This window comes from Crotalus tigris, unplaced genomic scaffold, assembly GCF_016545835.1.
Source record: "Crotalus tigris isolate CLP2741 ecotype Arizona unplaced genomic scaffold, ASM1654583v1 scf7180000018891.247784533:1973344, whole genome shotgun sequence".
In the NCBI taxonomy this organism is placed as follows: domain Eukaryota; kingdom Metazoa; phylum Chordata; class Lepidosauria; order Squamata; family Viperidae; genus Crotalus; species Crotalus tigris.
The window spans coordinates 1659058-1673630 of NW_024097260.1; the positions used below are offsets into that span (position 1 = coordinate 1659058).

At 44.8% G+C, this 14573-nt stretch overlaps 1 protein-coding gene across 3 annotated transcripts in view; it reads right to left on the reverse strand.

The window, feature by feature from the left end:
• LOC120314346 (transmembrane protein 132D-like) overlaps positions 1–14573 on the reverse strand; it is a 218732-nt gene that overhangs the window by 126084 nt on the left and 78075 nt on the right. For all 3 annotated transcript variants that reach the window (XM_039357359.1, XM_039357357.1, XM_039357358.1), the window contains one exon: positions 1391–1531. In XM_039357359.1, coding sequence (XP_039213293.1) covers positions 1391–1531 — 141 coding nt within the window. The remainder of the gene's footprint in view (positions 1–1390; positions 1532–14573) is intronic.

A 14573-nucleotide genomic window follows, 5' to 3' on the forward strand; every position in this document is an offset into this window, starting at 1 on the left:
GTCCGTGCATCTTAAAGTTCTGAAAATCTAGGAAAGTTCTCAGTCAATGCAAGTCATGGCTGTCCCAAAGGTGTTTTTTTCAGGAGGCAACTGAACTTAGTTTTTTTTTTCTTTGAAGACGTTTCGCTTCTCATCCCAGAAGCTTCTTCAGCATCTAACTGGATGGTGGGGAATGGAAGGATTTATACTCCTTGCAGACCGCTGGTCATTTGCCTTCTTTTGGAGAGTCGTGGAGGCTACTTGGAGGATTACCTGTGTCGTCAGGGTCACCTGAGGAGTGCAAATGGGTGTGGAGCCTTTTTGGAACCATTTGCACCACTCAGGTGACTCTGAGGACATAGATAGACCTCCAGGTGGCCTCAACGACTCTCTAAAACAGGGCTTTTCCACTTTTTCACCCATGGTACCACTTTTAGGATATGGCAACATCCGAGGACCACCAGTCGCCTAGCAAGGTGTCAAAAACTTGATGACCAAAAAAAAAAAAAAAAAGGAAAAAAGTGATAAAGTACAGGTAGTCCTCGACTTACAACAGTTCACTTAGTGACTGTTCGAAGTTAAAATGGCACTGAAAAAAGTGCCCCCCAAGCCACAGCCGAGCAAGACAGCGCCCGGCTGCGCTCTTCCTCCTGTCCGAGGTTTTCATTGTTGTGAGCATTTCTGTTGAGGATTGGCTGCGGGGGTGGGGTGGGGGGGGTGTTTGGTTTTTATTCCCTCCTCCCATCTGCTAGGTGGTTGCAGCAGGTTTTGGTCACTCCACATGACCCTGGGACACTGTGACCATCATAAATATGAATCAGTTGCCAAGCATCTGAATGTAAATCACAAGACCCTGGAGATGCTGCAACATTCCAGCTGATTGGCGCTTCTTCTGGGCTCAGCAGAAGCGCCAGGATCAGTGCTGCTTTTCAGCTGATCGGCACTTCGTCTGGGCTCAGCAAAAGAGCCAGGATCAGCACCGAGCTCCAGCTGGAGCCTGGCGCTGATCCTGGCGCTTCCGCTGAGCCCTGACAGCCCTGCAGCTCCAACCGTTTCTCGCTCAGGTTTGTGCGGTGCTAACACCAGTTCAGCTCATTCCCCTCCCCTACTACCACTTTTCTAGGACGGTCGTGTACCACCTGCCAAGTGCCAATGTACCACAAGTGGTACCTGTACCACTGGTTGAAAAGCCCTGCTCTAAAAGCATGCCAATGACCAACGGTCTGCAAGGAGTATCAATCCTTCCATTCCCCACCCTTCAGTCCGATGTTAAGAAAGCTTTTTGAAGGAGAAGTGAAACGTCTTCCAAGGAAAAACAAGAAAGTCCAGTTGCTTCGTGAAAAAGCATCTTTGGGATACGATCTGAAAATGGTTCGGAAAGACGCCGCTGAGATCAAAAATCAAGGCCTACCTTCTTCCAGCTGTTTTTCTCTGGCAAAAAATCACCGCTGGGGAATTTTTCCCCATAGCATCCACGCTCTTTTGGACTTCCCAGGTGTACGGGTTGCTGGCTCGGATGCTGATCACTTTCACCCCTCTCTTCACCTTCACCCTGGGAGAACGAAGAGACTATATTAACAACGCGACAGGAAATGCCTTTTCTTTTTTCTTTTTTTTCCCCTTTCAATTGCTCCATCCGTCTTTCACTGTGTTCCTCATTAGTGGCTCTTCAAAAGCGCGGGGTCTCTCAAGGCAGACACTCTGCGATATGAGGGGGAAAAAAGGAGAATGTAATAAAAACCAGCTTACCTGTGCAGGGTCTTAGCCATCGTTCCCTTGAATGAACAATTTATTTCTCTGCCTGGCGCAGAAAAGACAGAAGGTAGGAGATACAACAAAGAGGCTCTGGGAGATACTTTTCTGAAGCTTGGGTTTTAGATTTTTAGCTGTGGTTTGTTCTCCAAGCTTGTTTTAATGTAATTCCTGAGCATTTCATGACCATTTCCTTCTTTTCTCCCTCCCTCCCTCCTTCCCTTTGTCCTTTCCTTCCTTCCTTCCTTTTCTCCCTCCCTCCCTTCCTTCCTTCCCACCCATCCATTTATCTTCCTTCCTTCCTTCCTTCCTTCCTTCCTTCCTTCCTTCCTTCCTTCCTTCCTTCCTTCCTTCCTTCCTCCCTCCCTTTGTCCTTTCCTTCCTTCCTTCCTTCCTTCCTTCCTTCTCTCCCTCCCTCCTTCCCTTCCTTCCCACCCATCCATTTATCTTCCTTTCTTCCTCCCTCCCTCCCTCCCTCCCTTTGTCCTTTCCTTCCTTCCTTCCTTCCTTCCTTTTCTCCCTCCCTCCCTTCCCACCCATCCCTTTATCTTCCTTTCTTCCTTCCTCCCTCCCTCCCTTTGTCCTTTCCCTCCTTCCTTCCTTTTCTTCCTCCCTTCCCACCCATCCATTTATCTTCCTTCCTTCCTTCCTCCCTTCCTCCCTCCCTTCCTTCCCACCCATCCATTTATCTTCCTTTCTTCCTTCCTCCCTCCCTCCCTTTGTCCTTTCCTTCCTTCCTCCTTCCTTCCTTCCCCCTTTTTCCTTCCTTCCCTTCCTTCCTTCCTTCTTTCCTTCCTCCCTCCCTCCCTCTCTTCCCTCCCTTTGTGCTTTCCTTCCTCCTTCCCTCCTTCCCACCCATCCATTTATCTTCCTTCCCACCCATCCATTTATCTTCCTTTCTTCCTTCCTCCCTCCCTTTGTCCTTTCCTTCCTTCCTCCTTCCTTCCTTCCCCCCTTTTCCTTCCTTCCTTCCCTTCCTTCCTTCCTTCTTTCCTTCCTCCCTCCCTCCCTCTCTTCCCTCCCTTTGTCCTTTCCTTCCTCCTTCCCTCCTTCCCCACCCATCCATTTAATTTCCTTCCTTCCTTCATCCCCATCCATTTTCCTTCCTTCCTTCCTTCCTTCCTTCCTTCCTTCCTTCCTTCCTTCCTTCCCATCCATTTTCCTTCCTTCCTTCCTTCCTTCCTTCCTTCCTTCCTTCCTTCCTTCCTTCCTCCCCATCTATTTTCCTTCCTTCCTTCCTCTCTCTTTCTCCAAGCTTAGTTGTTTCCTTGCTGACATTTCACTACCCAACTAGGTAACATCATCAATGCTCGGAGGGAGTGGGTTTTGCTCTTTGCTTATAGACAAGTGGCTTGGCCTTTCAGTGTCGGTGGGATTCCTTGATTAGGCTTAGAGAGCACCAAAGGACCCCACATGTTCAAATCAACATGGCTAGCCAGTCGGCCCTTTTTTCAGTGCAATTTCAAACGGTCGCTAAACGCATGGTTATAAGGCAAGGACTAACCTGTACAAGTATCGTTTTTTGAAGTAAACACTCTGGAAAACAGTTGAATTGTCCCCAAAAGCAAACTCATAGGCAAAATGTATCTCCAGGACTGAGACTCATCCTAAAACCTACATCTACGACTGCTAGGAAAATTGAAGTTGAACCGCCAAGAATCGTGGTTTTGTACTAACCATGCCCGTTCCACCAAATGCCATGTTTACTGGGGCGCTAAGAAGGTTTCAGATGGTGCCGTTAAAAAAATGCAAGTTTTTATTAATCTGTTTATTCCCAATGCCTGCTTTAAGAGCTGCCCCTGGCTTTGACCCAGGATTTTGTAGTTTACAACCAGTTTACACGCAAGCTCCCGGCCCATCATTACTGCAGGCTGGTAATGGCTGCGAAATTGTCACTTAAGTGTTGTGAAAAGTGGAACAGCTGGGTGGCAAAAGACAAAACAGTGCAGAAACATCACTCAGGGCCAGTTGTGTTCTCAGCTGAATTCACCTGTCTGCTTTTCTAACCATCAGAGACTCTGTGGGTTTTTTTTTTTGGTTTTTTTTTAAAAGAACGATTTGACCTGACTTTCTTTTGAAAATTATTTCGGCGGGGGAGCAGGCGAGAAGATCAAAGCAGTTGGAGGAGACGGAGAAATAGGTTGAAGAACGCACTGAAGTTTTGTCCACTTCCATTTCCACCCAAATCTTGCCAAAGGCCTCTGATTCTACCGTTCGAACAGATTCAGAAAGTCAACTGAATTTGATCCGATTATTTGAATGTGGAAACCAAATTTGGGGGAAAGCCCATCAAGCAAAAGAAGGAAACCGGCCAGACAGATTCAGACCAGTTTAATGAACCATATCAATCCATCAATTCGTTTTGGCCAAATCAGTTTGACATTCCAGATGAGCCTGGTGAATCTAAATGAATTTGGAGCATCAATGTCACCAGGGCTCGTTGCTTGTTCCTTGTCTGCAAAAGCCAGCCTTGGAGAAGGCTTACTAACCTTTTGTATACACCACAGTATAAAAAAAAGATGCAGAGGGCCTAGAAAGAGTGCAGAGAAGAGCAACAAAGATGATCAGGGGACTGGAGGCTAAAATATATGAGGAACAGTTGCTGGAATTGGGTATGTCTAGTTTAATGAAGAGAAGGACGAGGGGGGACATGATAGCAGCATTCCAATATCTCAGGGGCTGCCCCAAAGAAGAGGGAGTCAAGCTATTCTCCAAAGCACCTGAGGGCAGGACAAGAAGCAACGGATGGAAACTAATCAAGGAGAGAAGCAACCTGGAACTAAAGAGAAATTTCCTGACATTGCAACATCCCCATGGTCACGTGATCAAATGCTTGGCAACTGACTCGTATTTATGACAGTGGCCGTGTCCTGGGGTGGCGCGACCCCCTTTTGCAATCTCTCGACAAGCCAAGGCAATGGAGGAAGCCAGATCCACTTAACAACCCTGTCACCAACTTAACAACTGCAGTGATTCGCTTAACAACCCCGACAAGGAAAGTCGTAAAATGAGACAACGTTCACTTAACAAATGTTCCGCTTAGCAAGAGAAATTTTGGGCTCAAATTGTTGCCGCTAAGTAGAGGACTAGCTGTAGTTAGAGACCAAGGAGGAAGATAGGTTAAGTAGGGCTGGGCTCAAGGGTCAAGCTTTTAGGATCCAACTAAAGAAGGTAACATAAGCTTTGAAGGACAAAATTCCACTCTGGGTGTGTTCAAAACCTGATGTCAACACTGCTAACATTGGATGCTCTTGCTTTGACAACATCTGGAGATGCAGCCTTTTTCGTCCTTATGCTTTACTCTTAGAATTAGATGATGCTGGGGGAGGAGGAGGAAGGTGATGGGAGTTAGTTAGACATAACAATATGGTAATAGGGTGTGAATTCAGAGCTTTTGAAATAAGAGATGATAAGGAATGGAGGACTGGACAACAGGAGGGAAAGCCTGCATTTCAAACTAATTGGAGAATATGATTTATGACTGTTAATTAGAGGAGGGAATTGGGTTTGATACTGTGTGCTAAGGGGAGGGGAATCCAGATTTTGGCTATGCCACTCCAACAAAGATTCTTTGAGGTAAACAATGCCTCCAAGTTCTTTGAATTGTTTCATCAGTCGGAACCATGACACCTATGGCTTTCTACGACAAAAGGATGTTTATCACAGAATAGGGGGTAGAAATGAACAGCTCTGGGATGGATTATATCTTGATTTTGACTCCCAAACTCTTCTTTAGACAGTCTTATCGGCTTTATTCATTGCAAATCAAAATGGAAAACAACCCAGAGTCCCTCATTCTCCTAGTGGATTCCATCTTATTTTGCAGGAGAGTGGCCTAGCAAAATATAAGCTATTTAAAACTGCATAATGTACCCTCCGATTCATATTACAGTCTATGGTTTCTCCAGTCCTGGGAGACAGAAACCTGTTATCAATATGCATCACCATGAAAGCAGATTAAAATTAAATCAATCTGTTTATTTTATAGGTTTGCAAGACAGTTCTCTCTCCCTCCAAACCCAACATGTCCTTCATCTAATTAACATTTCAGCAGGAGAGGGAAGAGGGGAGGAATTGCAGTGTGCTCATGTTATCTTCACTCAGTGAGGGATATTAAAAAAAAAAAAAAAACCCAGGAGGCTTTCTAATTAAATTTAATTAGCGAAAGGCCACCAGCCCACTGCAAACTTACAGAGATGAACTTTGCACGCTGGTGTTGAACAAAGCAGAGATCTCAGCAATATCTTTCTAAGACAGTGTTTCTCAACCTTGACCATTTTAAGGCATGTGGACTTCAACTCCCAGAATTCCACAGCCAGCAATGCTAGCTGTGGAATTCTGGGAGTTGAAGTCCACATGCCTTAAAATGGTCAAGGTTGAGAAACACTGTTCTAGGAAGTCAAGCAAAAAATGATCTCACTGGGGATTATAGAGTGGGACGTGGGCACCCACATATCCCGAAAGGATTACTGGAGAAGCAGTGTTTGATTGGAACCACTGAGTCAATGGACTTTTGATATTCCACGAGTCTGGAAATTTAATGGAATTGCCATTGAATGGAGAAAGAGTGGGCCGAGCTGGGAGGTGGAGATCCTCTAACAAAAGAGGACAGGTGAGAATCCAAACAAGTCAAGTCTTGTTTGGCATGTATATAAAATAAGGGCCTGGAGACTAAAACACCTGAAGAACAGTTGCAGTAATTGGATAGGGCTAGTCTAGTGAAAAGAAGGACTAGGAGTGACATGATACCGTGTTTCCCCGGAAATAAGACCCAACTGGAGAATTAAGCCCTAGCATGATTTTTCAGGATGCTCATAATATAAGCCCCACCCCCAAAATAAGCCCCAGTTAAGATTGTCAGCCAGACGGACGCATTCTGTATCATATTTCCCCGAATATAAGCCCTAACCAGAAAATAAGCCCTAATGCAGGGGTGTCAAATTCAATTTCACTGAGGGCCGCATCAGCATTGCGGTTGCCCTCGGGGGGCTGGGTGGGTGCGGCCTACTGGGTGGGCGTGGATGGGGTGAGTGTGGCCTACTGGGTGGGCATGGCCAGCTCTACATCATTCACATCAAGGGCACCTGTGGGGGCCTGGGCAGGAGTGGGACCGATCTGAGGGTCTCTGGCAGAAGGGGGTGGGACCAAGGCAGAGCCCATCAAGCTGGATACGTGAAGTAGGCAAGGGCCATTTGCTGGCCACTTCCAGGCGATGTTGCATTTCTTCATTCCTCACAAAGGGTGACACCTCCCCAGCATGCACCCAGGGGGCAGGGCCGACGTGGCAGGGGCTGGTTCCTCGCTGTTTCCAGACAGCCTTGTGGAGCTAAGACTGAATGTGTTTCAGCATAGATGGCCACCACAAAATTGTACATGGGCTCCCGGCTGGCCTGGGCCAGGGCCAAGACAGAGGGGGCCGTTCCCTCATTGTTTCCAGGATGGCTTCATGGGCTACATGAAACCACTTCGCAGGCCGCATCCGGCCCCCGGGCCTTGTGTTTAACATGTCTGCCCTAATGGGTCTTTGGGAGCAAAACCCTGGTCCTATATTTGGGAAAACATAGTAGCAGTGTTCCAGTATCTCAGGGGCTGCCACAAAGAAGAGGGAGTCAAGCTATTTTCCAAAGCGCCTGAAGGCAGGACAAGAAGCAACGGATGGAAACTAATCAAGGAGAGAAGCAACCTGGAATTAAGGAGAAATTTCCTAACAGTGAGGACAATTAACCAGTGGAATGGCTTCCCTCCAGAAGTTGTGGGTGCTCCAACCTTGCAGGCTTTTAAGAAGAGACTGGACAGTCACTGATCTGGAATAGCATTCTGGAGCTAAAGCATGCTTCTACTGTATTTCCCTGCCTCCAGCCCAGCTTTAGAGCCAGGTGTTGGCTGCTTGCAATTTTAGCCCGGCTTATTATTAATTGAGCTCCTACCTCTCAGTGACTAGACAGAACAATCGGAGATCTCCAGCAGAGAAAAGATTCCTACTGTGAGTAGGGTTTGTGTGTCTGCGTTTATTTGCTGAGATGCAACACAGATGAGAAGCAGACTGCAACAAGCCACACATGGAGGCATTTAGAGCGGGAGATAAACAGGAGATAAATCGTTCTAGGAGGTGGTTTGCTAGCGTTGGATCAAAGGGAGGAAGACAGGTGTGCTATAAACAGAGAGTCAGTCAGCCAGCTAGCCAGCCATCTAAAACCTAGGAGAGATAGATTCACTCTCCTTTTGCAGGAATAAATTCTAATATACTTTCTACCAGAATGCATCATTCTGGACAGCCAATACCACAGTATTCGTTGGGATTGGAGGAATGTAATTGAAGAAATTATGGGTCTGGTTTTTTTCCCCCTCTCCTTTCTCCTGATCTCTGGTTTCGCTATTTTTTTCATTCTGACAAAAGGAGATTTCCCTGGATGTGGGATGGAGGTAGAATTCACCTAAGAGAAAAAATAAATGTCATCTTTTTGAAAAGTAGGGGGAAAGACGATAAGACATCTATCATAAATGCACATGGGCTGCTTAAATTTCCTCCCTACTTTTGATTTGAAAGTTGAACACCTGCTTGATTGAAATCGTCCATCTAAGACCGCCAAACCTCCCAGCTGCATTTCAGCAGCCTGATGCTTCAATATTAACTCTGCTTCTGTACACAGCTCTAAATGTGGAAGAATTCTGGATGTCAGTCAAGAACATTAAACCTCTAGAAAATTTTGGAAGAATTCTGGATGTCGAGCAAGGACATTAAACCTCCAGAAAACCTTGGAAGAATTCTGGAAGTTGATCATGGACATCAAACCTCCAGAAAACCTTGGAAGAATTCTGGATGTTCAGCAAGGACATTAAGCATCCAGAAGACCTTGGAAGAATTCTGGATGTTGAGTAGGACATCAAACCTCCAGAAAACCTTGGAAGAATTCTGGATGTTGATCAAGGACGTTAGACATCCAGAAAACTTTGGAAGAATTCTGGATGTTAACCATGGACATCAAACCTCCAGAAAACCTTGGAAGAGTTCTGGAAGTTGATCATGGACCATCAAACCTCCAGAAAACCTTGGAAGAGTTCTGGATGTTGATCAAGGACATTAAACCTCTAGAAAATTTTGGAAGAATTCTGGATGTTGATCATGGACATTAAACCTCCAGAAAACCTTGGAAGAATTCTGGGTGTTAACCATGGACATCAAACCTCCAGAAAACCTTGGAAGAGTTCTGGAAGTTGATCATGGACCATCAAACCTCCAGAAAACCTTGGAAGAATTCTGGATGTTGATCAAGGACATTAAACCTCCAGAAAACCTTGGAAGAGTTCTGGAAGTTGATCATGGACATCAAACCTCCAGAAAACCTTGGAAGAGTTCTGGAAGTTGATCATGGACCATCAAACCTCCAGAAAACCTTGGAAGAGTTCTGGATGTTGATCAAGGACATTAAACATCCAGAAAAACTTGGAAGAGTTCTGGATGTTGATCAAGGACATTAAACATCCAGAAAAACTTGGAAGAATTCTGGATGTTAATCAAGGGCATAAAACATTCAGAAGAACACATGGGGGAAAATAGAGAAAGCTCTTCAAAAAGTGCTCTTCTTTAATACAAGAGAAATGGATGTAACCACCAGGGAAGCTGGCTCACACAGATAAGGAGAGCCAGGACTTTTGGAATTACTGGAAATTTCTGCAAGTTATGCTTTCCCAAGTGAGAAGCATCTGACAGCTATGGAGGCAGATTAGTAAATTACTTGCTCCCAACAGAAATTCCCAGAGAAAAAAAAAATTATGAATAGCAATCAGCTCTTTCTCGTGTCTCCTCCACATTCCAGGAAAGACACTTTGATCAGCGTGTATATTCAGTCAATGTAAAAGAAACTGCTTGGTCCCAAATCTGCTCTCATCCCAGCAGGTTATAAAAAATGAAACAAAGCAAAACAAACACCAGCAGAGCCAGACAGCTGGAGAGCATAACCCAAAACTTTATTTCATTTGGGGCTGAGATCCAGGAATCTGCAGCTATTTTACTAGTGTGTTAATTAAGAACATTCTCCTTGTGTTCTTCTAAGCATAGTTGGAGAGCATTTCATGCATTAAAGACAAAGATTGGTGACCATGTCACAACAAAGATCTTGAGAGTTTGGAAAAAATTCAGAGAAGAGCAAGTAAGATGATCAAAGGCTGGAGGCTAAAACATACGAAGAACGGCTGCGGGATTTGGGTTTGGCTAGTCTAAAAAAAAGAAGAAATAGGGGAGACATGATAACAGTGTTCCAGTATTTGAGGGGCTGCCACAAGGCAGAGGGGGGTCACATTATTATCCAAAACACCAGAGGGCAGGATAAGAAACAATGATTGGAAACTGACCAAAGAGAGAAGCAACCTGGAATTAAGGAGAAACTTCCTGACAGTGAGGACAATTAATCAGTGGAACAGGAATCGTGAGCGCTCCATCACTGGAGATTTTCAAGAAAAGACTGGACAGTCACCTGTCTGACATGGTACAGGTTCTCCTGCTTGAGCAGGGGGCTGGATTAGAAAACTCCAAGGTCCCTTCCAGCTCCTATCCTATCCTATCCTATCCTATCCTATCCTATCCTATCCTATCCTATCCTATCCTAATTTCTCTCCCCAAATCTAAAAGATCTTTCAAAGATATGGCAAGGCAGATTTTCCCAACTTGGATAACCTCCCAGATAGTTGTACAACACCCAAACGACCCCAACCAGCATCACCCATTCTAGATGTTGATGTCCACGCCTCTCGAGAAAGTTTAAGTCAGGGCAGGCTGCGCTGGGTATGGGAATATAATAACTGGACCGTTGTAGGATGGAAGCACATTTATCAGATTTCAGAGTGCTGTGACTCTCAAGAGCTGGCTGTTTCAGCAGTATTAACTATCAATATTTTAAAGACCTGAACACATGCATCAATTGACTTGTTCACCCACGGATGCAAATAGAGAGATGTTCCATTTACACATTCTGCTTCTCGCTGCTAGCAAGAATTCTCTGGGGTTGTCTTAGCCTCCGACAAGCCCTTCTTGTATTTTCCACACCAGAGCCTCACCCTGACAGCTAGGGAGCCCACTGAACCCTGATGAGAATCAGAGATCAGTAATAGAATTGAAATACACAGGGGAAACTAAGAAAGAGGGATATCCCATCAGCCCGGCCAAGTTGGAAGGGCAATGAAAAATGTTTTTCTCTTGCTAACACGGTCACCCGATAGACTGTTTCCAACATGTGGGCCCCATCAGGTCTAATTCTGAGATGTGCTGCATGATCTTTACTCGGCTTCTCAGTCTCGTCTCGTCTCATCTTCTGAAGTCCCCCATCCAAGGATGAACCAGCTCTGACTCTGCTTAGCTTCAGAGCCTAGAGAACATCATCCAGGTCTTATCACCGGCTGGGCTAACTCTGAAATTTCCTACACGGCTTCCACTGCTCCTCCTTCCAGACCAGTTTCCTTCCCCCCCCCCCCCCGCACTGCAAACCACAAAGTAACAAATAAGTGTCTCTTGGAACTTGCCCGCTTTTCTTTTAAGTGCACTTTGGATGCATTATCTCGTTGAGCTCCAAATAGCTTGCCTAACTCTCCAATGTGTGGAAAGTGCTTCAAGACAATCAATGTGTCTGGTTTAAAAAAAAAAAAAAGGAAAGGAAAGGAACTGCAAGGTCTCCATCTTTTCTGAACACTTCAAAGAGATTGGGCCGTCTTCTCCTCTGATCGCAAGGCAATTTCTCCTGGGTGCACCACCAACATCTGGGCACACAAATAGTAATTTAGCAACATGGCAGGGCCACTACAGTGCTCACTAACACCCCCCCCCCTTGCCTGTCATGGACTCCTGGCTATGGTACAAGAATTTAGCACCCATTCGGCAGAGTATAAATGCTTTCTCGGAGAGCACAATGGAGCCGAGTTCAGCAAAGCACTGAAGCTTATCGGAAGAGGACAATGCTTTTAATGACAGCCATCAAACAGACCTCCCCCTCCTTCAGATCCAGTTCACAAAAGGCTGGGCAAGATCGTTATTACATTATTATTAGCTTGAAAGCTTGCAAAGGAAAAGAATAAGCCTATGACCCCGGCATTTTATTTTAGCTCACCCTGTGAATACATTCAGGGAGGCACAGAAGAAAAATGGCTTTCTGAACGGTGTTTTCAAACACAGGGAACCTCTGGACAAGTGTGGATTTTTTTAAAAAAATGTAAATTGGAGCCTCTATTCATGCTACTTCTAATACATACATACATACATATATGCATATATATTTGTTTTCTGAGGTTTTCGCAGGTGTTTGTATGTAGGTCTTTGGTTATTCGGGTTTTCTCCCGCATAAAATTGGAAGTGTCTTGGCGACGTTTCGACAAAGTCCCATTCGTCATCTTTAGGCTGGTGTTTTCAGCTTCGTGCTCCTCGAAGCACGAAGCACGAAGCTGAAAACACCAGCCTGAAGATGACGAATGGGACTTCGTCGAAACGTCGCCAAGACACTTCCAATTTTACGCGGGAGAAAACCCGAATAACTAGAGACCTACATACAAACATACATACATACATACATACATACATACACACACACACACACACACACACACATTCCTTTTCACCCTTTGTATTCACCATCTTACATTCATAGATTGAATCAAGGACACCCAGTTTGGGGGGGGGGGAGTCTGATGTCTAGCTTAATAATGCAAACACTGCAGTCCAGCATGTAGGAAATGGCTTCGTAGCCACACCCTTCCTGAAGCTCAGAACAGTCAACGCCATATTCAACGAGGAACTCAAAGCAGAACTTTCCCTGCGAAAAAAATGGATGGCTAATCCGTGAAATTTCGGTTCTCTCCAGGCCAAATTGGGAGCCACCAAACCGGCGTGAACCAAACAAATCAGCGGAGCTCAGGGCTTTGTCTTTGGCCACATTCTCCGTTGTTGTTGTTTTGAAGAACGTCTTCATGGCAAAAATCACTAGAGAGAGGATAACCAACATGGTGGCCGCAAAGGGATGTTTCCAAGTCAGCTGCACCCGTTTCTAAATCAGACCATTTCTGGTAAGGTCAGGATAGCCCTTTGTACATGTCACAAATGTAATCAGAATTTTTAGGGTTTCTTTAAAAAATAAATAAACAAACAAACTTCCTGACAGTGAGAACAATTAACCAGCGGAACAACCTGCCTCCAAAAGCGGTGAATGCTCCAACACTGGAATTTTTAAGAAGAGACTGGACAGCCATTTGTCTGAAATGGTATAGGGTTTCCTGCCTGAGCAGGGAGTGGGGAATGGTGGGGAATGGAAGGATTTATACTCCTTGCAGACAGCTGGTCTTTTGCATCCTTTTAGAGACTAGTTGGAGCCATTTGGAGGTTTACTCTAAAAATGCAAATGACCAGCAGTCTGCAAGGATTATAAATCCTTCCATTCCCCACCATCCAGTCAGAGCTGAAGAAGCTTCTGGGATGAGAAGTGAAACATCTTCTAAGGAAAACAAGGAAGTCCAGTTGCCTCGTGAAAAAGCATCTTTGGGACAACTATGACCTGGATGACTGAGAATCTCCATGGACATAAGTCAAGGTCTATCTGAATTCAGCCTGACTTCCAGTGGTTCCTCCAGTGCTAGGCCACATTGAAGGAAAGAGACTTTGAATATATTTTGACAGGGCTTTTAGACATTCTTGATCTTTCTTTCCAGTGTTCCCTGCCAAATGGTACTTTTTCTACTGCCAAGCTGTCAGCCTTGGAAAGTTGCAGTCAGCAACCTGTTTTCGCACCACCGGTTCGAAAAGATACAATAATAATGATTGAAAAAAAGGAGGGAGAGAGAGAGAGAGAGAGAGAGAGAGAGAGAGAGGGAGAGGTAACAGACTAGATGCAGTGAGACATCGTCTGTCTTTGCTTGGCATCGTCTTTCACACCAAGAGAAAAAAAATGAAGAGCTGGAGAATAAAACAAACACACAACAGAAAAAGCCTTGAGATGGAATTTAAGTCTTTGAGGAAGAGCAGGGAAGGCATGAAACTGGGGGAGAGCAGAAAAAATGAAGGCCACACAAGAGAGACAGGGGGGGGGATATGCTGATGGATGCTTCTTCTCAGTTCTTCCTTTTCGGACTGTCCCAAGAAGAAGGTCCACCAGCCTGGAGTAAGGACTTTGGTCTTAATTTTGATCTGCACATCTGGCAAGAACTATGAGCAAGAAACAAGAAGCTTACTTTGGCCACCTCTTACAAAGAGAACCTTTACAAAATGTTTTATAGATGGCATCTCCCACCCACAAGATTGGCTAAAATGTGCACCAATGTCTCCCTTAAATGTTGGAAATGTAATTTGACAAGTGGAACTTACTATCATATGTGGTGGGAATGCACGCGAGCTCGTGATTTTTGGAATAAGATTAAAGTATGGTTGGAAGAAATATTAGAGCAAGTGGTAGAACCAAAACCAGAACTCTTTCTATTAGGTTTAACTACACAAAAGCATGACAAAGGCGTACTTTATTTAATGCTAGACATTTTAACGGCTTCCAGACTGGTTTTTGCTCAAAACTGGAGGAATAAGGGAACCCCAACGGAAGAAGAGATCCTGTATAAAATTTTATCATGTGCTGAGATGGACAGGCTTACAATGATTATGAAAGACAAGACAGAACACGAATACTTCGAAATCTGGGGCAAATTTTACCGTTGGAATGAATTAAGGAGAACTGCTCGGACTTCAAGTTAATGGTAGAATTAAAAGATATATATATATAACTGTACATATAATTGTATATATAATTGTATTGTATAAAAGATAAGGCTTATATAGAGGTTAAGAACGATGTGTTAAGCTTTTGTACCATGATAGGAAC